We start from the raw sequence: 26,889 nt of genomic DNA, 5'->3' as shown, positions 1-26,889 counted from the left end.
TCACCTTTTGAAATTCTGACATGTCTGGGATGGACAATAGTACAGAATAATCAATAACATGCATTGATTTGTGTTGCTTTTCTTTTTTGCCAAAATCGAAATAATTTTTTGAACTGGAAAGAGTTTTCTTTACATTTCATGTACCATGAAATAAAGAGAAAATAGGAGCATTATAATAAAAAGTCCTCATTTTGACACCAGAATTTATGTTTCTGTACAAATTAAAATAATCCCCCAAGGCAGAACGTACACAAGCTTTATTGGGCAACAGCAACGAGCCACGCTGGCAAACAATGAAAGTAGAGTCTCTCAGAAACACGAAAGATCATATGTGTGTCATCACAGCATCGAGAATTTAAATCATCTGCAAGTTCCTGCTAAATTAAAGCATACTGTGCCAGAGCTCCCCTCTAATCAAAAAATGCTGTCCTGGTGAAAATTTGCAATGAGGATTACAGGGACAGAGATCAACTAATGAGGAAATCACGGACTCTTACATGAGTTTACAGTTAACCCCACTGCAACAAAATAATAAATTAGCCATAATTTGTTTTTTTTTGCAAATACCATGCCCCCCACCTGACCCCACAAACACAACAGTCACTGACAGGGCCCAGCCATGTTAACAGACTGTGCCTCAAACCATGCTGTGGTGGAGAAGACAGATTCATGGGTAATGCCACTTTGGCCTGAGAAGATGCGTCAGAGCTCCAGGTGGAGGGTTGCTCTCACGCTGCAGGATGCTTTGCAGTTCCATTCAAAAACATAATGTATTTTTTTCCAAGAAGAACTGGACATAACTCATGGGAATATTTTAAGTACATATAAACAGCAAAAAAGCTGTACATTTAAAAAGGGGGGAGAAATAAAATCTGTTGTATTTACAAAGCTCTTTGTATATTTTTTTAAACGAAAACAAAGCTGGGAGTGATAGAATTTTAATGCAATGAAAACCAAACAATTCTTCAAAAAACTTTACATGATATTCTCTTGCTGTCTCTTTCACACACACGCACGCACACACACCCCACACACTTCAAACATATAGAAAAGGTTAAAGATAAAAATAGCTGATAGGTGTTTAAGTAGGATGGAGCAGAAGAATGTACATGTCCCATTTGCAATTTTGGCAAAGATTTAAAATGCTGCCCTAAAGGCACGCAAGCATGCCCAGCCCACCCCAGTAAAAACAAGACAAAGTATAAAAAGAAAAGTCTGGCGGGGGTTGGGGGAGGCATTAGCATATCGATTTCCAATGAGCACAAAATTCAAAATACATTAAAAAGTAGCATGGCTTACATTTTCAGCAGAGAAGAAACTGGGGAAATGTTCATAAAGAGACAATGGTTTTTAAGGTTTACTGTCATGAAAAAAAAAATAAAAAATGGTTTCACTCCAGGGGAGCGGAACTGGGATGGAAATTTTACAATGCTAGTTCCAGCACGTGGCCTATTGGCCCCAGGGGCTGGAAATGGGAGGTATGCTCCAACTTTAAGATGCTCCCTGGGATGCCTTCCAAGCAGCTGGAGTTAGTGCCACCTGTCTCACCTGGCACCACAGGCAACACACATGTGCACAGGCATGCTTTCAAAATGAGGACCAAAACTGTCCCATACAAGAAATTACTCAAGATGGAAAAACTAGTCTGGTGATTTTCTTAGAGGAAAAAAAAAAAAAAAAGACACAAAAAGGAAGGAGGTGGAAAAAAAAGAAACCAAATAGATCCTGCTGCCCCGTCACGCAACCATCACCAAAAGACATATGAACAATAAAAAAAATAATAATAGAAGTTCTTACTCTGGCAGAAATAGCTAGTGTTGTCAGAGGGCGCAGGGGGCTGTGAGTTTTGCTTTCAGGAAAAGTGTTCAAACAGTGCTGACTGTGTACCTCGAGGCCCTCTGACCTCAAATTAAATTGGCTGTCAAAGACTTAAGGCCCAGGGAGCTCCCAGGTGAGAGTGTCAATGGCGCTTTATGTAAGTTCTTTCCAGATTGATGAACCAAGAAAAAGGTCAACTGAATCCTTATGCTTACGGTTTACAAACTCAGGAGAGTTTCTTGTACAGTAACTCTAGTTTCTTGTTTGCTTATTTCTTTGTCTTCCCTACCACAACTAAGATAACCTCCGAGAAGTGCCCAAACACCCCTGGGGTTCTCTGCTGGGCTTATAGTCTGATTTGTGCAGGTAAAGATCGTGTACTCTCACCGGACTGAATCCTCCTGCCTTTGCATCTCCAGCGTTTGAGAAGCATGGTGTGGGCATTCCTAGATGCTCGGGGACCGTCCAGTGAATGGCGTCAGCCACCTGCCTGCGGATGGGATGGGCCAACCACGTGGTAGTTTGCACTTGAGTTCTGGTCCTTCTCACCCTTGACTGCCTCCGCCCCAGTGCGGCTGAGACAACAGAGTAAAAAGGTTTGTGGAGAACACTGACGAGTACCTTCCACTTCCAGCTATGGCTTCTTCAGCCCCTCCTGGAAGCATTCTCCCTTGAAGATGTCAACCAGTATCTTATGTGTTGAAACCCAACAGTCAACTTGCACACCTCAATCAAAATTGAGAATATAAGGAAAAGGCCAGGGAGACCATCTGTATTCTGCTTCTGCTGGAAACCTCTAAAACCTCCTGATGAGGCTCCCACATGCCCTGCCTGCAGGATCCAGCATCCCGAATCTCCGAGCAAAGCCAGCTACAGAGTTTCCAAAGTGTTGACAGAACTATCTTAAGACTTCCCAGCATTACAGAACCAGGTTCAGGGTCTGCAGACTCTAAACGGGACTATCTTAAGACTTCCCAGCATTACAGACTGACTTCCAAGAAAACAGAGGCTTAAAAACTTCCAACACAACTTTCTCCTCCACCTTTGAAAACAGAAACTCACTCAAGGAAGACGTCAGATTTGCTCAATCTTTCTGAAATTTTTGGACAAAGATCCTATCCTTAACTATTCATTCAATACATCTTTTCTGCCGACCTTTTCCCTCTGGCAGAAATGGCTGAATCAGATAGGGGAAAATACTGCAAAACTGCAGAATCATAAGACAAAATAGATGTGGTGTCAACAGCCAATTTATCAGTACCTGCAACGTAAAACATAAAGTCATTCTAGAACGTTTTAAAAGGACAACACAAAATACAAAAGCTTATAAGAGTGCTCCAAAGGCAAGGGACTATCTGATCCTCATGTCTCCAGCTCTCCAAGAGCGGGAGTCAGTAGGCGTCAGAAACCAGGCTGTAGCGTACATCTCTGAAGCACACAGAAGTAGCGCCAGGCGGAGGGTTTGAAGGATATGTACTCATCAAGAAGTAAACGCAAATCCAAGATTTCAACCACACTTGGCTCTTGAAGATCCACCAACTTAACCCTTATGGCATGCATATGTGGCTTCTGCAAGAAGTGACTTGAAAACCCAAGAATGCCTTGCTCTACCATGTCCAGCGACTGCAAACTCCCTTCCTCCTCTGAAACAAACCACAGCTTTATAAGAAACATGCACGCATGTAGTCCATCCTGGTAGGGGAGAAATCTTTACCACTGGCTGCCTTTCAGCAAGTTCCCCTTGAAATCTGCCGGCAGTGGAACAGATCCCAGATCCCAAAGCTGCAGCCTGGGCGTCCTCCCACCAGGGGTTCCTTGTTCTGAAAGCTGCCACCAATGAATGGCAGCCCAGCAAGATGCCTCTGCCTTCGTGGGGTCATCCTCCGTTGTGCCTCCTAACAGGAAACAGGCTTCTATGGAAGAGAAGAGTCCCAGCCCTCTGACCTTTCCGCTTTGGTCTTGGAGGATCTGAGTCACATCTGCCATGTTGTCTAAAGAATTAGTTGAGTCTCTTATCATACTGTCGACACATTTAGGGGCCATTCAGTGGCACATTTCCTGCTAAAACAACTCTGCTGAAAACGTCTGAGGTCGTTCTCAGACAGCCACTGGCTTTGTAATTGTTACCAGGTCCCAATAAAGCGGGATCACACCTCTGAAATTCTTTTACGAGGTGGCAGGTGAAGTCAACTCACACACTATGGTTGCTGAATCAGATCAAGGATAACAGATTGGATTTAGGACACTCTCCCTCTCCTCTCATTTATTCGTTATGATCCCAGGAATCCAGTGTAACTTGGGTAAGCAGGGCTGGCTGGAGATGATACTGAGCATTTCAGAATGGAGATGATTGTGTGGATAACTTTTTACCAAATGTCACTGTCTTTTCCTCCCAAACTGACACCAAGAGCTTTCTATTTTTCTGACACCTCTTTGTAAGAGCAAGAAAGACATAAAGAATACATACACATTAGGACTGTTAAAAAAAAAACACACACACAAGCCTTCTACAACCTTCAGCTACACAGAAACTTTTATCACGTGACGACAAAATTCAAGTCATAAGGAAGCTCGCACAGTGACCCACATAAACCTCCCAGCCGAGCCACCAGCTTTAACATATTCACATTCACTCAGACATGAAGAACGAGCGGTTCAGACAGGCCCAGATGGGTCTCTTTCAGGACCCTCCCTCCCGTTGATGCAGCGTTAGGGCTCTGTTTAGGCGCAGAGCCTCGTCCCATTAAAACTGCACGTGTTAGCAATTACTGCAAAACCCACAGGTGGCGGTTAATATAAATGGAACTTGAGCTCTGTCCATCAGGGAAGCGCCGAGACCAGGGCCCCCTCCAGCGAGCACATGGCCTACGATGTGAGCTTTGAGTAGCTGGGGGGAGAGAACCGTCTTCGCAGGTACTTGAGGACATAGAGAGGGAGGCAGCTGACCAGAGTGATGACGGAGACTTTCCACAAGAATGACAAGGTGGCGATGAAGTACACATCTGCAAGCAAACGGGAAGACAGCCGTGAGCAGGCAGGAATATTCCGGAAGGCCCGTGTGGTCCAGAAACAGGTGTCACAGCTATCAAAGGGAAAGTCATCTCCCGTTACAAACCCACAGCCTCCTGGCATTGGCCCTCTCCTTCTATGGACTGTAAGGGAAGGTACCATGGTTAAGAGCACACAGCGCCGCCAGCTTGATATTCCTCGCTCTCTCTTCTGTAGCTTCCTGAGAGTGAAATGCTACTCTCAACACCCAGGAGAAGAAAATTATGGGGGCCACTAGATGCAGTGGCTCATGCCTTAATCCCAGCACTTTGGGAGGCCAAGGCGGGCAGAAGACTTGAACCCAGGAGTTTGAGACCAGCCTGGGCAACATAGCAAAACCCTATCTCTACAAAAAATACAAAAATTAGCCAGGCATGGTGGTGCACGCCTATAGTCCCAGCTACTCAGGAGGATCATCTGAGCCTGGGGAGCTCAAGATGACAGCAAGCCAAGATTGCACCACCGCACTCCACCCTGGGCAACAGAGTAAGACACTGTCTCAAAAAAAAAAAAAAAAAGAGAAAAAAAAGAAGGAAAGAAAATGACAGGGGAAGAAAACGCAGAGATGCTTTTGATTTGGTATTGTCTAACAGTTGGAGAGTCTTTCTTCTAAGCCCTGGCCACTGGCGAGCGGAAAGTGACATTCAAATGCATCTTCTGCTTCTAGTGATGGTCGCAGAAAGCCACAGGATAAATCTGGGTCATGGTGCAAAGTGGGCTCAGACCCCCTTGTCAGACACAGGCTTAGGCTGACCCTCTGGGACTCTGATGGAAGGCGTGGGGTGGGCACGCAGGGGTACTGCCTTTCCTGCTGCAGGATGATGAACCTGGAGTGACAGCTTGTGGCTTTCAATATAGCAGAAGCCACAGTAAGCCCCTTCCCCACTTTTTGAGCACAGGATGCTGAAATGCAGCTGGTACTGAGGCAGCACCTACTAAGTGCCAGGCCCAAGGCTCAACCCACCCTGTGGTTTTCCTACACCTCTGACCCAGCTCTGTGGTGTGTCCCTATCAAAAACAAGTTGAGATTCCTGAGCAGGGGCCACATCTCTGTGACCACCTCAGGCCCAAGCCTTTGAGCACACAGTAGGTCTCACAAAACACTGTCTAGAGACTAGTGACAAGGATGAAACTGCTTTAAAACTCCACTTTTTACAGCGATGCTCCTTTAGTTCTTGGAGCTGCAGTAAATGCTCACAAATCCTTTCTAGAAACTGGTGCCGCAGCTGTGAAACCTTTACTTTTCAGGGGATGGTTCTTTTACCTTTACTAAAACCTTCAGGAGCTTTGGAAGCTGTCAGAAGAGCCGTGATCAAAGATGCTTCCAGGGTAAGTTTGAGTTTCTCTGCCTTTTTCTCATTATTGCCCCTTAGGGAAGCTTTTTCGACTTCTTTTCTTCCCTAATCAACCAGCTCTATGAAATGTTAATGTCACAGGTATACTGTGTATCTGTTTATAATATTATAGATACATCTCCTTTATATGTAAAGGATTAGGGTTTGTTCACACCCCACCAAAGACCAATGTTTGTTCCCCAGGTGGTGGGGACCACATCACCCCCACTGAGAAGGCCTGGGTCAAAGGATCAAGGGATGGGCCACTGCTGGCCCCTGCAGGCTTCCCACGGAGGATGGGGCATGAGAGGGTTGTCATAACTGAAAGTTCCCCCAGAGAGAGTCTATCTGCAATCTTGAACACTCATGAGCTTCTTCAGCAGAGAAGCAGTTTCGCAGCCCTGCTCCCTCAGTTGATAAAGGAGAAACAGTATCACTCTGAGGGTTTTTTGTTTAAATAACACAGACAGAAACTTAAATGCTTCTACTGAAGAGGAAAGAGGTGTAAAGAGGCCTGTCTGCTGCACCAGCTAGACTTTCAGGATGACCTCTGGCCCTGAGGTTCCAAAGCCATAGAGGCTTGAGTTTGCCCTGTGCAGGGGAAACCAAGATTAGAGTTCAGAATCTACCCACAGCACAACACAGAAAATGCTGGGTCATCTGAACTGTGCCCATGTTCCAAGTTTATGATGCTGAACCAGAAACAGGTTTCTAGACAGGAATTAAAGCCTGTGTCAGCACCCGATGGGGTCCGTAGCACAGCATGGGGTCACCTGGGTGGCCCTGCAGGGACTTGTGGCTCAATCAATTAGGAAGAAATTAACTGATATGGCAAAGCGAATGAGGTCGGCACGGAAGAGTGATGAAGCCAGGCTTGTCCATCTAGAGACAGTGGCTGACACTGGACAAGCCCAAGAGTACCTGGAATCACTACTGAGGTCACAGCAATCTGCCGCCCCCCCACCTCAGGCAGGGCCGACACTCCCCCATCTCTACGTTCCCATAACTTTATTTATTTATTTAGAAACAGAGTCTTATTCTGTCACCCAGGCTGGAGTGCAGTGGTGCGATCTCAGCTCACTGTAACCTTCGCCTCCCGGGTTCAGGCGATTCTCCTGCCTCAGCCAACCAAGTAGCTGGGACTACAGGTGTGCGCCACCACGCCTGGCTGATTTTTGTATTTTTAGTAGAGATGGGGTTTCACCATTGTTGGCCAGACCAGTCTCGAACTCCTGACCTCGTGATCTGCCCGCCTCAGCCTCCCAAAGTGCTGGGATTACAGGTGTGAGCCACCGCGCCCGGCCTCCAAAACATTTTTTATTTGGGGTCTGCCTGGGCGTCTAGCACCTCACCCCGTTTTTCTCTTGGTAACTTTGATCACATCTGATACTCCTGTGCTCACAGACTCACTGATGTGTGTTTATCACGTGTTCCCAACGAGAACGGCAGCTCCCTGGTGAGCCCATCCACCTCATCTGCCACCATGATCCTGGCACACAGCAGGGACTCCCACGTCTACGGAACTGGCGAATACCTGCAGCACTTGGTTTGCTGTGCGGAGCAGCAGATTTTATTCTGAGGTCCATGGAGTCCCTAAGGAGCTCTATCAGGACACAGCAGCAAGGCAAGGCAGGGTTGCATGGGCAAGGTTCTGGGGCTGGGCACCTCCCAGCGCTGCCACTTTGCCATCACAAGTCCCCTTTTATCAGTTTCATAGATTGGACTTCAGATTCAGATTTCAGGAGAACAAAAAGGTTTTGTGGCCCAAAAAAGGCGACAGAGCAAGACTCCGACTCAAAAAAAAGAAAAAGAAAAACACTCTCTACTGCAATCACGCCCTGTCCTCAATTTCACACCCTGAAGCACAGCTACACCTGTCCCTAGGGAACACCTGTAAGAAAACGCGGACAGCTGCGCGGGAAGGACTGCTGGAGGAAGAGCCCAGGCCGAGCGCTGGCAGCCCCCTTCCCTCATATGGCAGTGAGACCGCTGGGCCAGATTCACTGGGGGTGACGGACGGGGCTTAAGCATTCAGGGGTCTTACCGATGAACTCGTGTAAGAACACCAGGGAGGCGATGTAGCAGGCCAGGCTGAGCAGCTCAGCCACTGTCATGAGCCAGTGCCAGGTCTGGATGGTCAGCGCCACCATGAGCAGCTCGGTGAGGATCAGCGAGGTGAAGGAGATGGCCACGATGTGCACGAACTCCGACTCAAACAGCAGCAGCGCGCCGTACATGATGGTGCTCCCTGCAAACGCCAGAGAAGGGTGTTCCCCTCACTCCTCCCTGCAAAAGCTGCGCCCTGCTCGCTCACACCTGGTTCCTTTCTGCGTTTTTCATTTACACATGAAAGGTATCACTTGTTACATGAGGTTAATGACTGGTGCATTATTCAGGTCTGAACCTATAGTTTCCTGATTTTTCCTCTTTGACTTTGTAAGATAAACAATCTATAACTACAAAGTGAGAACGAGGGAGAAAAAAAGAAGTAAGGCAGGGAGGGAGAGAATAACTGTCTAGAGTTGATGAAAGAAATAGAAAGTTAAATATAATATTTAACATGAGGGAGCCACGGCCAGCTGCAGTAGCTCACGCCTGGAATCCCCACACTTCGGGAGGCCACGGTGGGCAGATTGCTTGAGCTCAGGAGTTCGAGACCAGCTTGGGCAACACGGTGAAACCCCATCTTTACAAAAAATACAAAAATTAGCCAGGTGTGGTGGCATGCACCTGTAGTCCCAGCTACTTAGGAGGCTGAGGTGGGAGGATCACTTGAGCCTGGGAGGTGGAGGTTACAGTGAGCCAAGATTGTACCATTGCACTCCAGCCTGGGTGACAGAGTGAGACCCTGTCTCAAAAAATAAATAAATAAATAAATAAATAAACAAACAAATAAAATGATGTGGTGACTCACACCTGTAATCTGAACTTTGGGAGGCTGAGGCAGGCAGATCACTTGAGGCCAGGAGTTCAAGACCAGACTGGCCATCATGGCGAAACCCTGTCTCTACTAAAAATACAAAAATTAGCTGGGTGTGGAAGTGCACGCCTGTAGTCCCAGCTACTCAAGAGGCTGAAGCATGGGAACTGCTTGAACCTGGGAGGTGGAAGTTGCGGTGAGCCAAGATCGTGCCACTGCACTCCAGCCTGGGTGATAGAGCAAGACTCTGTTTCAAAAAAATAAAATAAAATAAACTCCAATAGGTGACATGAACAGTAAATTTATTTTTTTAAAAAATAAACTATGGCCAGGCGCAGTGGCTCACGCCTGTAATCCCAACACTTTGGGAGGCTGAGGCGGGTGGATCACGAGGTCAGGAGTTCGAGACCAGCCTGGCCAATATGGTGAAACCCCATCTCTATTGAAAATACAAAAATTAGGTGGGTGCGGTGATGGGCACCTGTAATACCAGCTATTCGGGAGGCTGAGGCAAGAGAATTGCTTGAAACTGTAAGGCAGAGGTTGCAATGAGCTGAAATCATGCCACTACGCTCCAGCCTGGACAAAAGAGCAAAACTCTCTCAAAAAATAATAATAATAATAAACCCAAATATACACGTTTATTTGTAAGTTATATATATGTACCTGTCCAGATATATAGAAATATTAGGACCATTTCACAAATATATGCACTACAAAACATACATAAAAATGGAAATACTAAAAAACAATGAGGATTCCGGGCACAGTGGCTCATGCCTGTAATCCCAACACTTTGTGAGGTTGAGGTAAGAGAACTGCTTGAGGCCAGGAGTTTGAGTTCAGCCTGCGCAACATGGTGAGACCTCAAGCCTCTACAAAAAATACAAACATTAGCCGGGTGTGGTGGTGCACACCTGTAGTCTATGATGCTGAGCTAGAAACAGGTTTCTAGATAGGAATTAAAGCCCGTGTCAGCACCCGATGGGGTCCACAGCACAGCATGAGGTCATCTTGCTGGACCTGCAGGGACTCTTGGCTCACAGTCAATTGGGAAGAAATGAACTGATTTGGCAACTGATTTGGTGGTGGTGCACAACTGTGGTCCCAGACGCAGAAGGCTAAGGTGGGGGAGTCACCTGAGTCTGGGGAGGTCGAGGCTACAGTGAGCCGTGATTGCTCCACTGCACTCCAGCCTGGGCAACAGAGTGAGACCCTCCATCGCCCAGGGTCTCACTCTGTTTCTATATATTGCATATTTTGTAAGTATATAAAATCTATTATGTGTACTACAAAACACACATAAAAATAGAAATACCAAAAAAAGAGGATTCTGGGCACGGTGGCTTTGCCCTGTGTCTCAAAAATATATAAATATATATTTATATATATATATATTATATATATATGTAAATGTAAAAGAGTTGGAAAAAATAAATACAAACAGAAGTTTTGCTATTTTCTTCTTATATCCCAATAGGTCATCTTACAAAGCCTCTATAGCCTGGGAGACTCCCTCTGGAGGCCAGTGACGTAAACATGTTTTTCCAAAACTACGACTTGATCTGACTCTCAGAAAAGGTTTCAGAACATTCCAGAAAGCAACCACCTTTTGCCTCATGGGTGGAGCAGCCCCACAGGCTTTGACTACTGTCCGCCGCCTTCCTCTGGCTTCACTACCTCATTTCTCACACAGCACCACTGCGCATTTCTGATGTTCAAGTCCTTATACAGGGTGACCAGTGACTCCCCTGGGTCACACTGCCACCCTCCTTCCAGCTATTTTGGATTCCAGTTTCTTCTCTTCTTTTTCTACAGGCAAGAAGGGGACACCCTTGAGTCAGTGCCAGAGCACAAGACAAACAGGTGTCTCCACTCATCCTTACCTTGATAGATGCTAATCAAAACCCATATTAAGAATGTCTTGTAGGACAATGGCCGTCCCTAAACGAGAGACAGAGAAAGGTTAGAGCCGGTTTCATAGGGGGCTCACGCAGCATCAGTGTTCACGTTATGCTCCCGCTAACTAGATAAGGCAACCCATCTGTCTTCATCAAAAAACTGGCTCACACACATCTGAACACATTGGAGGAATTAGTTCTTTAAAAAAAGAATTGGCCAGGCGCAGTGGCTCACATCTGTAATCCCAGCACTTTGGAAGGCTGACGCAAGTGGATCACTTGAGGTCAGGAGTTCGAGACCAGCCTGGCCAACATGGTGAAATGCCCTCTTTACTAAAAATACAAAAATTAGGCATGGTAGTGCATGCCCGTAATCCCAGCAACTCAGGAGTCTGAAGCAGGAGAATCGCTTGAACCCAGGAAGTGGAGGTTGCAGTGAGCTGAGACTGAGCCACTACACTCCAGTCTGTGTGACAGACTTAGTCTCAAAGAAAAAAGAATTAACATTAAATGGAAATAAATCTTCCCTTGGGTAAAAAACCCTTGAAGACAAATAAAATTATACACGTGCCTACGCACACACCATCACACACACGTTTTGGAAGCGTACACAAGAACATCTCTGGGAGCAAACGTAAGTTGCAGCTGCAAAGCAGAACTGTCAGGGGCTTTTTCGAAGTCGTGAGTTGGCTTGTTTTCAGTTTATCTATTACTGTACTCTTTCACGTTCTTTATAATAGTGCATATATTACCGCTTTAAGAAAAAACGTAAACTCCCACACCTTCCCCCCAAAAGTGAGAAAGCTACCAGTTCAAGTGTATTCAAATCAGAAATGGAGGGTCTGTGTGAAATAAATTAAAAGAAAAAAAGCAGGGAGGGAAGGAAGGAAGAGAAAAGGAAAGGAGGAAGGGAAGAAGGAGGGACTGAGAAGCTAACAGAACCTTGAGAAGATCCTTGTAGAGCTCAGGATACAGCATGGCAACTTCCGACTTGACATCTTTGTCCAGGACCAGAGAAAACACAGGAAACATGGTGTAAATTGTGGAGTACCTGGGAGAGAAAACCGCCATAGGTAAGACCTGGCCGACGCGATCAGAGCTATGTGCTATGCCAGCCTCCAGCGCCCAAGTCCCATTCATGCCTCTAACAACTATTTACTGCTTGTCTATTATGCTCCAGAGCTGGCTGTAAGCACCAGAAACCTAAGAGGAAAAATGGACAAAAATGTCTGCCCTCAAGAGCTTTCACCCTGGTCAGTGAGTCAATAAAAAAATAAATTAGGTAAACTCTATGTGTGTTAGAGATAAGTGCTAAAGAGAAAAATATAATGGGGTAGAGGAAATAAGATGTGTATGTGTGTGTCTGTGTGTAGGGGGGTGATGGTACAATTTTAGAGGCTGAGGAACAGAACATTTGAGTGCACACCCACAAGAGGTGAGGGCCAGCCAAGCCAGTCCCAGGAGGATGAGCTTTCCAGGGAGAAGGAACCACCAGTGCAAAGGCACTGAGGTGGCTGTCATGTCTGAAGAACAGCTAGAAGGCCAGTGGGGCTGGGGCTGAGGGCAACAGAAGAGGAAATGAGGACCCATGGGGAAGATGGGACCAGGCCATGGAAGGTCGCACAGAGCACAGCTCAAGGAACCCCTGACTATATTCTGTCATGTTCTTGTACTCTTCCAGAACCCGACAAAAGACAGGCCACTTTTCCAGTTAGAAGCAGGCAGAATTCCAGTGCCTCCTCTCAGGCTGAACTCATCGGCCAACACAGTAGGATGGAGAGCGGACTCTGTGAGACTCTCCAGAGCACAGCTGGGTTTCCGGCGCCCTCCGTCTCCTCCTAACCAGGAGGGGCCTCAGCTGCATGTATCTGTATCTAGGGCACTCGGTAACCAAACTCCACCAACCTGGGTGATTCAGAGACTGAGCACATTCTCTGAAAAGGTCAGAAGGATCAGCCTGAAGTTTCAGGTCACTAATGGGAGTGGGTTTGCGGGCTGCAAAGGCTCAAGTGACACCATCTCTATCACTGTGGCATAGCAGTCAAGCTCTGCTACTTGCACGTTCCTGAGGCAATGGACTAAGGCCCTCCTTGGAGCTCCAAGGACGGGACTTCTACTGGGCTCGGTTCAGGCCAGGAGGGCATTTTTCAGATCCCCCTTCCCTTTTTATTAAGACCCCAGTGAAATCACCAAGTCTGCAAACCTTCCGCCTTGCTCTCCTCAATCAACTGATAACCCTGGAGTATTTTTTCAAGACCAGGTATAAATGGGAAAGTGCAACACACCACATACATCTCCAACTCCACTTCCTCCATCTGGTTAAGGGCTCAACAGCTCAAAATCTTGTTAGTTCAAGGAGGTTCTAAAGCATGGTGCTGGGCCTACATTCGCTGGGGCTGGGAACCAATGTGGCTTAGGAACCCAAGAATTTTCCCACCATGTTTCTTCTCTCTGCTGTGGCATTTCAAGAAGGTTTTGTAAACAATTAATTCCTTGGCAGGATTTCCTTACCCAATGATGAGGAATCCTTGATAGAGAGGGACGGAGGCAAAGTAAAACACGGAGGAAAAGACAGCCTGTGCCAAGGAGAAAGGAGGACGTCACCAAAAGTCATGACAAAATCCCTTACCTTTACAGAATAAAAATAACACCTGATACTTACATAGTACTCACCCTCGCTGACACTGCTATAAGGTACTTTACATGGATGTGCTCATTTCATTCTCACAACATCAACAACAACCCTATGAAGTAGGTATGATTCTCGTCATCCTCATTATGCAAAGCAGAAAGTGAGGCACAGAGAGGGGACGCGGCTTGCTCAAGCCCACACAGCTCCTAAGCAGCAAATCCAGGAATCACTCCCGGGTAGGGTGATGTATTACAGCTCCAGGGTCTACTCAGCCGATTGTGAACATTTATTAAGTTCCAGGACCCAGGAATGCTTTGCACATGAGCACAGCTGATCTCCAGAGCAGCCACAGGACCAAGTCCTACTACCACCCACGCTTTGCAGAAGGGGAGGCCGAGCAGGTGAACTGTAGGACTTAAGCCCAGCTGTGGCCCCAGAGCGCACACTTCTAAACAGCTGGGTATCCCCACCTCTGCAGGCAGGCACGCTGCCAACCAAGCTGCCGGAGACACGGAAACGCGTACGGAAAAAGAGCCTCCGCAGTGTCTACGGGGGCTGGGATGGCAGAGAAGGCTTCACTTCTTATATTACATGTTTCAGTATTTGGGGAAATTTTTGAAAAGAGCACATGGTGACAGATTATTTTTGCAATTAGACAGAAGCAATGAAGATATTTACAAACCCTCATGGAAATGTCTGCTTCCTGCTTTGGAAAATATTAGCTGCTGGTAATGATGAATAGGCGGGGGAGGACCTGTGGGGAAGATGGGACCAGGCCATGGAAAGTCGCACAGAGCGCAGCTCAAGGAACCCCTGACTATATTCCGTCATGTTCTTATACTCTTCCAGAATCAGGCTTGAAGTTCTGTTAGCTCCGTCTCTGGACCTCTATGGGCTAACAGAGGAAGCATGGTCTCTAAGCTGCTACCTATTCATATAAAGCTGAAGGAAGGCCAGAGACAAACGCTGCCTGAAAGCTTTTAGAAATTAGAAGAAAGCAAGGCAGAGATATCCTAGTAATTAGAAATAGCATCAGACCAGGGCTAGCTCCCCAGAGCACCTTCAATGGACACAGAGAGAAAGCATGTGAGAAACACGTGCTTTCTCGGCACAGAGCTCAGAGCGCAGGTGCTCCTGAGTGCTAGGGTCATGAGAAGTCCCGGTTCGCCCTGGCTGCACCGGAAAAGCCACTTTTCCGGTGACTTTTCACCCAGGCTGGGCCGCTGCATAGGAAGGACGGTTGTAAAAATATCAAGAATCTGGTGTTTATTTTCCAAACCAGTATCAGGAGCCCCCTCCTCTAAAAGGGTCATCCTAACCACACAGTCTTCATCTCGATGACAGCACTTTGGGAAAAATAAAAACACTGTGTTCTCTGGCAGACCCATGTCCTGGTGCAATTCTAACTGGGACTTGCTCTTGGCCATTTTCAGCACGGTGGACAGGGGTTAAAGGCATTTGCTTTAGCATAAAGAACAATGCCTCATCCTGGAATTCTTTTTCTACATCAATGTTAACGGTAACATCCAGTTTTTGAAGAAGTCAGCTCATCCCGGCCAGCTTTTGTGTATGTGTCCCAGGATGCGCTGATTAATCTCCCAATGATTAAAACCACAGCATTATCCTGTTTAATTGGCGAGTTAACATAAAAGTACAGATGTGGTCTGGTGAACCACAGCAGCTGTTTGGGTTTAGATCATTTTGATGGAAGTCACTTTAAGGCTCCCCTACTCACAAATGCAACAGATATTTAAAACATAAAATCACCCCCAAAAAACTGGGGTGTAACCAGTGGATGGTGAATTCTCACATACCCAAAGCAGCACTACCTGGTGCTTGAAAGGCAGACTGCCTTTCAAGTATGACTAAACAAATTAAAATATCACCTGATGTTTACATATTACCTTGTTTCACTTCTACTAATCATGGTAAGAATGCCTTAGCACTGATGTCTTAAAAACCTCTCTGTTTTTCACAGTGGCCCTGTCTGAGGGCAAGGAGGGTCTCATCATCCCCATTTTCCAGGTGGGAAGACTGAGGCCTGGAGTGGTAAAGTTATTTGCTCAAGGTCTCACAGATCCCTAGCGGTATGGCCAGGAGACGTGAGTTCCAGGATCTACTGCGCCTACGTTCTCACCACTCAACTGGGAGCATTTTCACCTCAATGCCCAAAAAGGAAGATCAATCAACAGCTTTGCAACACCAAAAATATTTTCTTTCCCTCCTTTGGCCTCCTTTCTACTCCACACTTAATTGCTACAGACTGACGGCAAATTTTGTTGGTGGTGGTTTTGAGATGGAGTCTCACTCTGTTGCCCAGGCTGGAGTGCAGTGGTGCGATCTCAGCTCACTGAAACCTCCACTTTCCAGGTTCAAGCGATTCTCGTGCCTTAGCCTCCCAAGTAGCTGGGATTATAGGAGCGTGCCACCACATCCAGCTAATTTTTGTATTTTTAGTAGAGACAGGGTTTCACCATGTTGACCAGGCTGGTCTCAAACTCCTGGCCTGAAGTGATCCGCCCACCTCGGCCTCCCAAAGTGCTGGGATTACAGGCGTCAGCCACTGTGCCTGTCCTATGATGACATATTTTGAAGGAGTTTGTGAGAAAGAAGGTGGGAAAATATATAATCTAGAATCCTTTTATGAAAAAGCAAGAGGGGAGCAAGATGTTAACTTCCAAGGGTATTCATGATCATAATAACCAAACTCAGTTCCCCCACTGGGCTCTGCCGGGAGACAGAACCGTGATGCCGAGGCAACCTCAGTGCCAGGTGTCATGCTGACCCCTGCAAGTGGACACAGTCCCAGGCCCTCCATGACGAATGTATCAAGAAGGATACTCAGATTGTGACTGCAGGCTTTGAGGTCCGCCTGCCTGAGCTGACTGAATCTCTATGGGACACTTCAAATTTATCATCCATACTCAGCCTCAGCCTCCCCATCCGTAAAACGGGCTCAGGCTATTGTGAGGCTTATGTGAGACACTGCATTGCGAACACTTAGCCTGATGCCTAGGGCACAGGAAGCACACAAGCAGATTAAGTTCTTCTTCTTTAGTGGTTGTTCTCTGATGGCCCTTACCTCTGCAAAAGGTGAAAAACTGGGGGCTGAATAGTCATTCAGCATTTAACTCTGCCGTCTTTCACTCCAGCAAACACATTATAACAACCTACCCACAACTAAAATAACTCATGTACACTCCACTTGCCCCATGCCAGGTACTGGACGTCACCACTGCTAACACACACATCCACACCACATGGGAGCAATGACCAGCAACGCTTAACGGGGGAGGAATCTTGAGCACCAGGAAGTTCAGGGACTGGCTCAAGGTCTATCAGCTGGAATGTAGCCAGGTGGGGGATTTAAACTGGCGAGGTGGGGGTGACAGCTCCAAAGCATAGTCTAATTCCCAGGCTTTTTCCATGATAATCACATAGCCACATGTACATGTGCAGAGGAGCCAGCGGTCCACTCACCTGCATGGTGCTGATACAGAGGCTCCTGTGAATCACGAACTGGCTGAGGGCGGCTGACCGCTTGTAGCTGTTCCGGCCGTGCACCATAAGCAACCGGCCAAGATGCTTAAATTGAGTGATGGAGAAGTCTGCAGCCAGCGAAGCCTGTTTTCCTTCCTAAAATCCAATAAAATTAGGCGCCGTCAGAAGCACAAGAGGTCAGGGCAAACACATTCTCTTTAATTGAAAAAGCAAGACATTGTAAGGAGATCTCTGAAGAACTTCAAGAAAGAAATTCTTTGGTTTCAACCTAAACGCAGTTGGTGGTCGAAGTCTAAATTTAATTTTAAAGGGGGAATTTATTTAAATAAAAACCATTCTGAATCGATATAGTTATAATTTGGAGGTCAAGTGGATCTAATATTAGGCCTTAGGAGTTCAGCCCACCCCGTAAGTAACAAAGAATCATTTAAAGATAGATATTTTAAAACATTTAGTTCCCTTAAGAGCTAATTAAGCATGAGGCGAAAACCCAGAGCTACTAACAATGTTAGACAGGATATTCCTGAATATACAGCTCTGCACACTCACAGAAGTGGGAATAACTTGCAGTGCAACCACATAATGGAATTCTCCCAGTTTGTATTTTTTAATTTTTATTTTTTCTTGAGACCAGGTCCCACTCTGTCACCCAGGCTGGAGTGCAGTGGTGTGATCTCGGCTTACTGCAACTTCTGTCTCCCAGGTTCAAGCCATCCTCCCATCTCAGCCTCCCGAGCAGCTGGGAGCACAGACACGCACCACCATACCTGACTAATTTTGTTATTTTTCGTAGAGATGGGGTTTCTCCATGTTGCCGAGGTTGGTCTCAAACTCCTGAGCTCAAGCCATCTGCCCGCCTCAGCCTCTCAAAGTGCTGGGATTCCAGGCATGAGCAGCTGCACCTGGCCAAATTCTCTCACTTTTAAAAGGCGGTGACAGCCAACATTAAAGGGACAGAAGGAGATGAGAGCCTCTGGACGTGACGTAACAGGAAGAACACAAATTGCCCTTATGCAGTGCTCACGCCAAAGCAGAATCGGAACCGGATCAACCTGACGGGCTCAAGGAATGCGTGCCATGGGAAACTCTACAACTGTCCTGAATGCTTCAAAAATACCACTGACATGAAAAACAAAACACCCTCCAACCAAAAAAAAGAGAGAAAAGTGTTCTACAACAAAGAAGATCAGAAACACGAGGACATGCTAATAAATGGGATTTGCAATCCTTCCTGGAGCTTTTATTATTTAAGCTGTGAAGACACTTAGAGGACAGATGGGGGAATTTGAGCATGAATATTATATAGTCCATTATATCAATGTTACATGGGGTTGAGCATGAATATTATATAGTCCATTATATCAATGTTACACGGGGCAAGGGGGGTTATGATGTTACTTTCTTTGTGTGGGAGAACCTCCTTGTTCTAAAGAGATCCAGCTGAAATATTTAGGGGTAACATTACATGCAATTTACTTTCTACTGATTCAAAGAAAGAGAATGTGGCAAATAGTAACAAATGGCCAAAGTGAAGGGTAGATGGATGCTCACTGTTCTATTTCAACTTTTCCATTGTTCTATTTCAACTTTTGACATTTTTCAAAATAAAAAGGTAGAGTCAGAGTAAGAAGTGATGGCTCTGTATGCTCTCATGTAGGAACAAATCCATGAGGTAACAGATTTAAGCTGCATAACAAAATGTACTGTGTGTTTTCACTTTAAAAAATACACATGAAAATTATATATATATACATGTGTAAGATATATATATAGATAGCAAATATATACACACTCATAACCAGTAATATACACACAGAAAAAATATTGGGAGAAAAACCAGCGTTACTCATTTGATGCAGTTACCTAAAAGACATGTTTTACTTCTAGATTTTTTATGTTATATATTTTTTTGAGACAGAGTCTCACTCTGTCACCCAGAGTGCAGTGGCACAATCTCCCTCACTGCAACCTCTGCCTTATGGGTTCAAGCAATTCTCCTGCCTCAGTCTCCTGAGTAGCTAGAATTACAAGAACCCACTACCATGCCTGGCTAATTTTTGTATTTTTAGTAGAGATCGGGTCTCACCATGTTGGCCAGGCTGGTCTTGAACTCCTGACCTCAGGTGATATGCCCACCTTGGCCCCCCAATGTGCTGGGATTACAGGTGTGAGCCACCAAGCCTGGCCTAGATTCTTTTCATTTTTTATAGTGAGCAGTATTACTTTTATATCCCGAGAAACAAAGGAATCAGAATATGATTTTTAATAGAAGGGAAAATGCTTTAAGTTTTATAAGAACTGGTAGAGAATTCCATTAAACTCAAACATGCCTCTTAAAAACTGTACTCAGGAAATCTATACAGACTTCTGATATATCTCATTCAAAAATCATTTCACTCCGCAACTTCAAATCATCGTCATCTTGCTGAGAACCAGAGAACCAGAAAGGGTGGGAAAGTGGGGGAAAAAAAGCCCTAAGGGTCAGCCAAAGTCATGAAGCTATGCAACAGTATGGACAGGGGAGCATCTCTCCTGCTCCCTCCGGGTCTTGGCACTCCGATACTTTGCACACACTTCTTTTCCTTTTTTTTGAGACGGAGTTTTGTTCTTTCACCCAGGCAAGAGTGCAGTGGCTCAATCTCAGTTCACTGCAACCTCCACCTCCCGGATTCAAGTGATTCTCCTGCCTCAGCCTCCTGAGTAGCTGGGATTAGAGGCACCTGCCACCATGCCCAGCTAATTTTTGTATTTTTAGTAGAGACGGGGTTTCACCATGTTGGCCAGGCTGGTCTCGAACTCCTGAGCTCAAGTGATCCTCCTGCCTCAGCCTCCCAAACTGCTGGGATTACAGGCATGAGCCACCACTTCCGGCCCTTCACACAGGTCCTGACAAACTCGGTGACCCGTCTTCTTGCCTCTTGTCATTTAGAGGTCACAAATTAGGGCCAAGTAAACTATAAGAGGCAAGCGCACAATTGGCAAGCAGAAAAAGACAGAAATAATATTTCATAACACACCAGCTTTTAAAAATTGTAGCTGCCAAGGCCTTTTGGTGAGAAGTGAAGCAAGCAACATTCTTCCATTGTGCGCCCAAGAGATCAGCACAGAGCAGGATAACTAAGGCTTTTACTGACAATGCTGACTGTCCCAGAGAAGTCTGAATTACACTTACCATACCCTAAGGATATAGAGAAATGCTTCTTTGTTTTTTTTTGAGACGGAGTCTCGCTCTGTTGCCCAGGCTGGAGTGCAATGGCACGATCTCGGCTCACTGCAACCCCTGCCTCCCAGGTTCAAACGATTCTCCTACCTCAGCCTCCCAAGTAGCTGTGATTACAGGCACCCACCACCATGCCCAGCTAATTTTTGTATTTTCAGTAGAGACAAAGTTTCTCCACGTTGGCCAGGCTGGCCTCAAACTCCTGACCTCAAGTGATCCACTCGCCTCAGCCTCCCAAAGTGCTGGGATTACAGGCGTGAGCCACCACGCCTGGCCTAGAAACATTTTCTTTTTTTTTTAATTTAGGTCTGGGCAATTAAGATGTAGCAATACAGACCTCTATCTTCCCAGTGACATGAGGTAATTGTGACACATTGTTCCTTATGTTTTATCATTCTTTATCTGGAATTTCCAGAAGCCTTAAAGCTCTGTCTTTGAGGGAAAAAGAACCAAGAAACTCCAGCAAGTGGAGCCCAGCAGAGGGAAACACTCTCACCTTTCCCTCCACTCCCACGCCGCAGTCAGATTCCTGAATCATGCTGACGTCATTGCCTCCGTCCCCTGCGAGCCACAGACCAGAGAGAAAAGACGTTTCATTCTTACCTTAAACAAGAACGCATGCTTGTCTTTATCGCAGTCTTGTCTGTCACGGAGCGCTCGCTGAGTGCCTGGCCTGCCCTGTCCACTCCATCTCTCCAACCCCTCGCACCAACCCCTCCTGTTTCACAGGCAGAGTGGTTGAATGTCAGAGAGCCCAGCGACTTGCAGAGGGTCCCGGCATCGAGCAGCGGCAGTGGAACTGTGTCCACACGGGACAGGAATGACCACTTGTCCTCCTCGGAGGCCGGGATACCCCAGGATTACCATCAGCGGCAACTCACAGGGCTCTTACTGGACACTTTCCACGCAGCGTGGCAAGCACATCTTAAAGGTGATCCTTTTTAGGCTGGGCACAGTGGCCCATGACTGTAATCTCAGTACTTTGGGAGGCCAAGGTGGGGAGATCACCTGAGGTCAGGAGTTCGAGACCAGCCTGGCCAACATGGAGAAACCCCGTCTCTACTAAAAACACAAAAATTAGCCACATGTGGTGGCGCGTGCCCATAGTCCCAGCTACTTAGGAGGCTGGGGCAGGAGAATCACTTGAACCCAGGAGGTGGAGGTTGCAACCAGCTGAGATTGTGTCACTGCACTCCAGCTAGGTGACAGAGCATGACTCCGTCTCCAGAAAAAAAAAAGTGACCCCTTTGAGTCCTCGTGACACCATTTGAGGAAGCCACAATTATTATTCCCATTCTACCACGAGCAAACGGAGGCTCAGACGGGTGAAAGAAGCCATCTGGGGCACCCACTGGGAAAAGCCAGTGGAAAGATTTGAACCCAGATCCAACCCCACAGTGTGTGGTCTCCACCCACTGGAAGGCTGCACTCTTGAGCCACTGGCAAAGGAGTAGAGGCCTGGCACACGCTTATCTGCTCTCCAGGGGAAATACTAAAAATAATAACAAAAAGAGCCGAAGTCTGCGAGGCGGAGAAAAAGCATGACCTGAACAAAGGGGCTGGGGAATGTGAAGAACAAGAAACAGTGTCCAAACATCCTTAGGGAAAGGGAGCCTGGCGCACATCCAGGCCAGGGCCAGCGGCACAGCCTGAGCCGTGCCTACCTACTGCACAGGTGAGCTTGCCCGTGCGCTCCTGAAGCAGGCGCACGATCTGGGCCTTCTGGGTGGGGGCACAGCGGCAGCAGACCACGGCCGGGCACTGGCAGGCCAGCTCCATGAACTCGTACTCATAGTACTTGAGGCAAACCTGCAGGGTAGAGGGAGAGGTGGTGCATTGGTGGAGGTCGCTGCCCAGCCTGCAGTGCCCCTGCCGAAGCCGGATAAGCCCCACGCTGCTGGGAGGACTGGCTCTCAGGGGTCCCCAAGCTCACCTCCAGGGAGTCTCCTGAGATGACCAGGGCGCAATCATGCTTCCTGCGGAAGGCGTTCAACTCGAGGTGGGCCTCCCCGCGGTTGGTCACCTGGAAGGGAACAGAGATGGAGAAGGAGGCATTGCTCTCCGGAGATGATGAAACAATAAACAGTGGCTTCCTGGAGCCAGCATGAAGACAACGGCCACCCCAGCCAAGGGTCCCTCCCCTCCCCTGCCACCAGAGGCAGCAACAAATGGAAACCTATTGGTTATGACTCTGCAGGAATCAAGAGAGCCCATGCGCCAACCTCCACCTACAATTTCCCCCAGGACTAAAAATGCCTGTACTGGCCGAGCACGGTGGCTCATGCCTATAACCCCAGCACTGTGGGAGGCTGAGGCAAGTGGATCACTTGAAGTCAGGAGTTTGAGACCAGCCTTGCCAACATGGTGAAACCCACTCTCCACTAAAAACAGAAAATTAGCCAGGCGTGGTGGTGGGTGCCTGTAATTCCAGCTACTTGGGAGGCTGAGGCAGGAGAATCACTTGAACCCAGGAGGCGGAGGCTGCAGTGAGCCGAGATCGTGTCGCTGCACTGGCAGCCTGGGCAACAGAGCAAGACTCATCTTTAAAAAAAAAAAAAAGCCTGTACTTTCACTATAAGCCAGGTATTGGACAACACACTCTGTGGAGTGCGTAGTCCACAGCTCTATGAGGTGCCAAAAGAAGACAGCTCTATTTTGCACCTAAGGAAACTGAAGCATGGTGACATTTGCTAGCCTGACTAAAGGCACATGGCTAGTATGCTACAGTACAGGTACGCAGAGCCAGGCACCTAGCAGGGGCCAGCCGGGCCACTTTTCTGTAAAGGACCAGATGTTAACTACTGTCGGCGTTGAGGCCCACACGGTCTCCATCACAACCACTCAGCTCTGCTGTTATAATCCAAAAGCAGTCGTGCACCATACGCCAACGAGTGGATCTGTCTACACTCCAATAAAACAAAATACCTGCTGTTGAGAAAAACAGGTGGCTAGCACATAGGTCATTAGTTTGCAATCCCTCAATTCTAGAACAGACAGTCAATTCTCATTATTCATAGTAGCTACGTTTTCTAAAGTCACTGTGAATACTGAAATAGCAAATACTAAACCATCCTCTCTAGGGGAAATACAGGGTTAGGTTTTTGCCCCTGGTCACAATATCTTCATAAATTTATAACCTTATTTTATGTGTGTTTCTATTTAAAGACACCTTGATTCATTAACATTGAACTCACAGTTACCAGTGCTGTAACTCATGCCTGAAGGAAGCTCATCTAGCACATGCATTTTCTCCATAAGTCACATCAACAGCCTTCCTGCACTTAAGAACACGAGCCAGCAAAGAAGCGCTGTGCTGGGGCCATTTTAAACGACAAACTGCCAAAGAAAAGCACAGAAATGCGAAAAACCCGATACTTAAATGGACTGCAAAAAGGACACCCGTTCACCACGAGGCTGAAAAAAGGAGGCAGTGCATGGCCTTGTTCAACCTCAGGTGGGAATGTGCGTCTCAGCCAGCTAAAATTTTAAGTCACTCTAGGCCGAGTGCGGTGGCTCACACCTGTAATCCCAGCACTTTGGGAGGCCGAGGTGGGAGGATCACCTGAGGTCAGGGGTTTGAGACCAGCCTGGCCAGCATGGTAAAACCCCGTCTCTACTAAAAAGACAAAAATTAGCCAGGTGTGGTGGCAGGCGCCTGTAATCCCAGCTACTTGGGAGGCTGAGGCAGAAGAATTGCTTGAACCCGGGAGGCGGAAGCTGCAGTGAGCCGAGATCGCACCACCGCACTCCAGCCTGGGCAATAAGAGCAAGGCCCCATCTCCAAAAAAAAAAAAAAAGATTTAAGCCACTCTACGTATAACCGTGAAAGCATCAAGAGTACTGATTTGGAGGTCACAGACAAATTTTGGGAAGAGAATTCACAAAGAATTTGTGAATGATGAGAACTGACTACACCTGCCTCTAGACAACACTATGGTATTCCAGAAATCCCTGGATATTTTGAAGCTTCTGTGTGCTATGGACCAAAGGCAGGGGTGAGGGGGAGACCCCCAAAGATCTAGAGACCCTCCAGTTGTTTGCCATCGTGGCTCTGATTTCAGTGGGATTACTATATCCTGCCCCAAAGACGACCCAGTCCCCCCACCTCCCCAGTGCAATAAAGCCTAGAACAGTCCTCACTGGAAGCAGTTCCTGACGTGTGCACTGTCTCGGTCAATGCCTGCCACAAGGGCAGGCGATTTCTCATGTGCCCATCCAATGCACCTCCTTCAAAAGGCTCCTCAATGGTCCTAAATGCTTCCCCCCTCAGGAGGGCAGATAGACCAGTATCTGTGGCCCGGAATTTCTTTCTTATCCCAGGACTTGACTTTCAGGGGTTCAGTGAAATCCCAGGAATCCCATGCATAATTTCATGTGTATGAGTGGATCTGCATCTTTCAGGGGGAGTGCCTGACTTTCACCAGCTTCTCAAAGGGACCACGACCCCCTAAAAGGTTAAGAGCACGGCATTAGCACGGGACTAAGAAGGCGGTGCTCCTAAACCACTCCCGGAAGGAACTCTCCAGCTGGCACCTGGGTCATTAATCATCCCACCCAAGGCAGCCGTGGTTGGCGCTCCCCACCCTAGGTGACCCACGTGCTGCCCCTCCCTTCTTAAGGGGCCCACGCGACGTTACAGGACAAATCGAACATCACCCCCACATGGCCCTAACACAGGGGACACTTTACCAGCCGAAAAACGTGGATGTCTTGGTTTCTGGTCACCAGATGCGCATTCTTCGCTGTGCATGTGGCTGTCTCCAGCTTGTCCCCCGTCAGCATCCAAACCTGAAATCATGGCATGACAGAGGTCCTGTCTGTTAGTTTTTGAGGCCGGCCTGTCATCTGCAACAGATGAGTTCCCAAGAACATGGAGCTGAACTTGGTATGTTCCGTTTACCTCCTGCCGACTCGTGCTGTCCCCAACACAACACAGCAAGCGCCCTGGCTGAAGGGCTCTGGGACTCCAAGCAACCACTGCTGGTAGCGGCAAAAACTGGCAGATGCTTCTAGAAAGGGCCGTTTGGCCACACACTACAGGAGGTACTATGAAGCTCAGTCCTTGGACCACATAATTCCCCTTCTGAGGATTTTTCTTAAAGTGATAAATATCCTAAAAGAAGGGAAAGGCTGCATGGGTGAGGGGCACTTCTGTGTCCTAAGGAAACGCTCACTTTTGATGCTGTGGACTTTCCATGTAGCTGGACGAGCAAGACAGACCCTTCTGGGGTTTAACTCAGCTTATAAAACGCTGACCGTAAATGAGTCAGGTTCTCCCACATCATGGATTAGCTCACACTGCATTTCTCTGCTGTGGGTTCAGAGAGGGTAGATGACTTGCCCCAAACCACACAGCTACCTCTTGTCCTAACCAGGCCCAGAATCCGGCTCTTCAGAGTCCTCATGGAATGTGCTTCCTGCTCTGTGATTTTACCTCATTCACCCTTTTGTTCTCCTTGCTCCCAGCTGGGAGCAGTCTTGGGGCTACCAGTCAAAGAAAATCTGGATAGCAGGGGAAGTATAGGAAACAAGATCATGACAAATGTCTCCCGAGTGTCCACTATGCGCCCAGCACCCACGCTGAGCTCCCTGTTACCTTCATGACGGCTTCTGGAGGCTGGAAGTGGAAGTGCTAAGAGCTTCAGTCATTTGCCAAGGGTCACAGAAGTAAAGGGGGAGGTAGGATGGGAACCCAGGCAGTGAGACGGGCAGAGGGAAGGCACCGGGCACCTCTCAGGGCTGAGCCTCTTGGGCCCTCTCCCCTGGCTAGGTCTGTTTTCCCTCAATATCCCGCCTGTCCTAAAAACAATATTCTTTTTGGTGAGCCTTGTTTAGTCATAGTTCTCAGGGTTTGATGTAAGAGAACAAACACTGGGGAAGGAATTAGGAAGCTCAAGTTCCAGAAAGGCATGAAAAGAATGATCAGGTGCATGACGTGACTAATGTCCCATGCTGGGATGATGAGAAGGTGGTACAGAAAGGGCCCGAGACCCCAGCTCCAGTCCCAGCTCTGCTGCTTCCCAATGTGAGAACCTGGGGAATAGAGATGCCTCACTCAGCCTCGGTTTCTACATCTATACAAAGGGCTGAGGTAGAAAATATCCTGTGCAGCTGGCTGGGCACGCCTGTAATCCCAGCACTTTGGGAGGCCGAGGCAGGTGAATCACCTAAGGTCAGGAGTTCGAGACCAGCCTGACCAACATGGTGAAACCCCACCTCTACTAAATATGCAAAATTATCCAGGCATGGTGGCACGTATCTATAATCCCAGCTACTTGAGAGGCTGAGGCAGGAGAACCTCTTGAACCTGGGAGGTAGAAGTTGCAGTGAGCCGAGATCACACCACCACACTCCAACCTGGGAGACAGAGCGAAACTCTATCTCAAAAAGAAAAAAGATAAGAGATAGGTGCAAGGTCGTATCTTAGACTTTAATTACCAACCAACCTGCCCCATCCCAGGCACTCCCCTCCCCTTCTCATCTAACAGGAAACTAGAAAGATAAGTCACATGCAT

At 47.4% G+C, this 26,889-nt stretch overlaps 1 protein-coding gene across 1 annotated transcript in view; it reads right to left on the bottom strand.

The window, feature by feature from the left end:
- Nucleotides 1-239: 239 nt before the first annotated feature.
- ATP9A (ATPase, class II, type 9A) overlaps nt 240-26,889 on the bottom strand; it is a 174,603-nt gene continuing 147,953 nt past the window's right edge. Inside the window, exons 18-27 of the mRNA XM_011951371.1 lie at nt 25,064-25,162; nt 22,308-22,397; nt 22,039-22,183; nt 20,871-20,935; nt 17,134-17,289; nt 13,533-13,597; nt 11,964-12,072; nt 11,007-11,064; nt 8,245-8,448; nt 240-4,820 (exon numbers count right to left, since the gene is read on the bottom strand). Coding sequence (XP_011806761.1) covers nt 4,684-4,820; nt 8,245-8,448; nt 11,007-11,064; nt 11,964-12,072; nt 13,533-13,597; nt 17,134-17,289; nt 20,871-20,935; nt 22,039-22,183; nt 22,308-22,397; nt 25,064-25,162 — 1,128 coding nt within the window. The 3' untranslated portion in view covers nt 240-4,683. The remainder of the gene's footprint in view (nt 4,821-8,244; nt 8,449-11,006; nt 11,065-11,963; nt 12,073-13,532; nt 13,598-17,133; nt 17,290-20,870; nt 20,936-22,038; nt 22,184-22,307; nt 22,398-25,063; nt 25,163-26,889) is intronic.

Source organism: Colobus angolensis, unplaced genomic scaffold, assembly GCF_000951035.1.
Source record: "Colobus angolensis palliatus isolate OR3802 unplaced genomic scaffold, Cang.pa_1.0 Scaffold319, whole genome shotgun sequence".
NCBI classification, from domain to species: domain Eukaryota; kingdom Metazoa; phylum Chordata; class Mammalia; order Primates; family Cercopithecidae; genus Colobus; species Colobus angolensis.
This window is presented reverse-complemented; position numbering and strand designations above follow the sequence as displayed.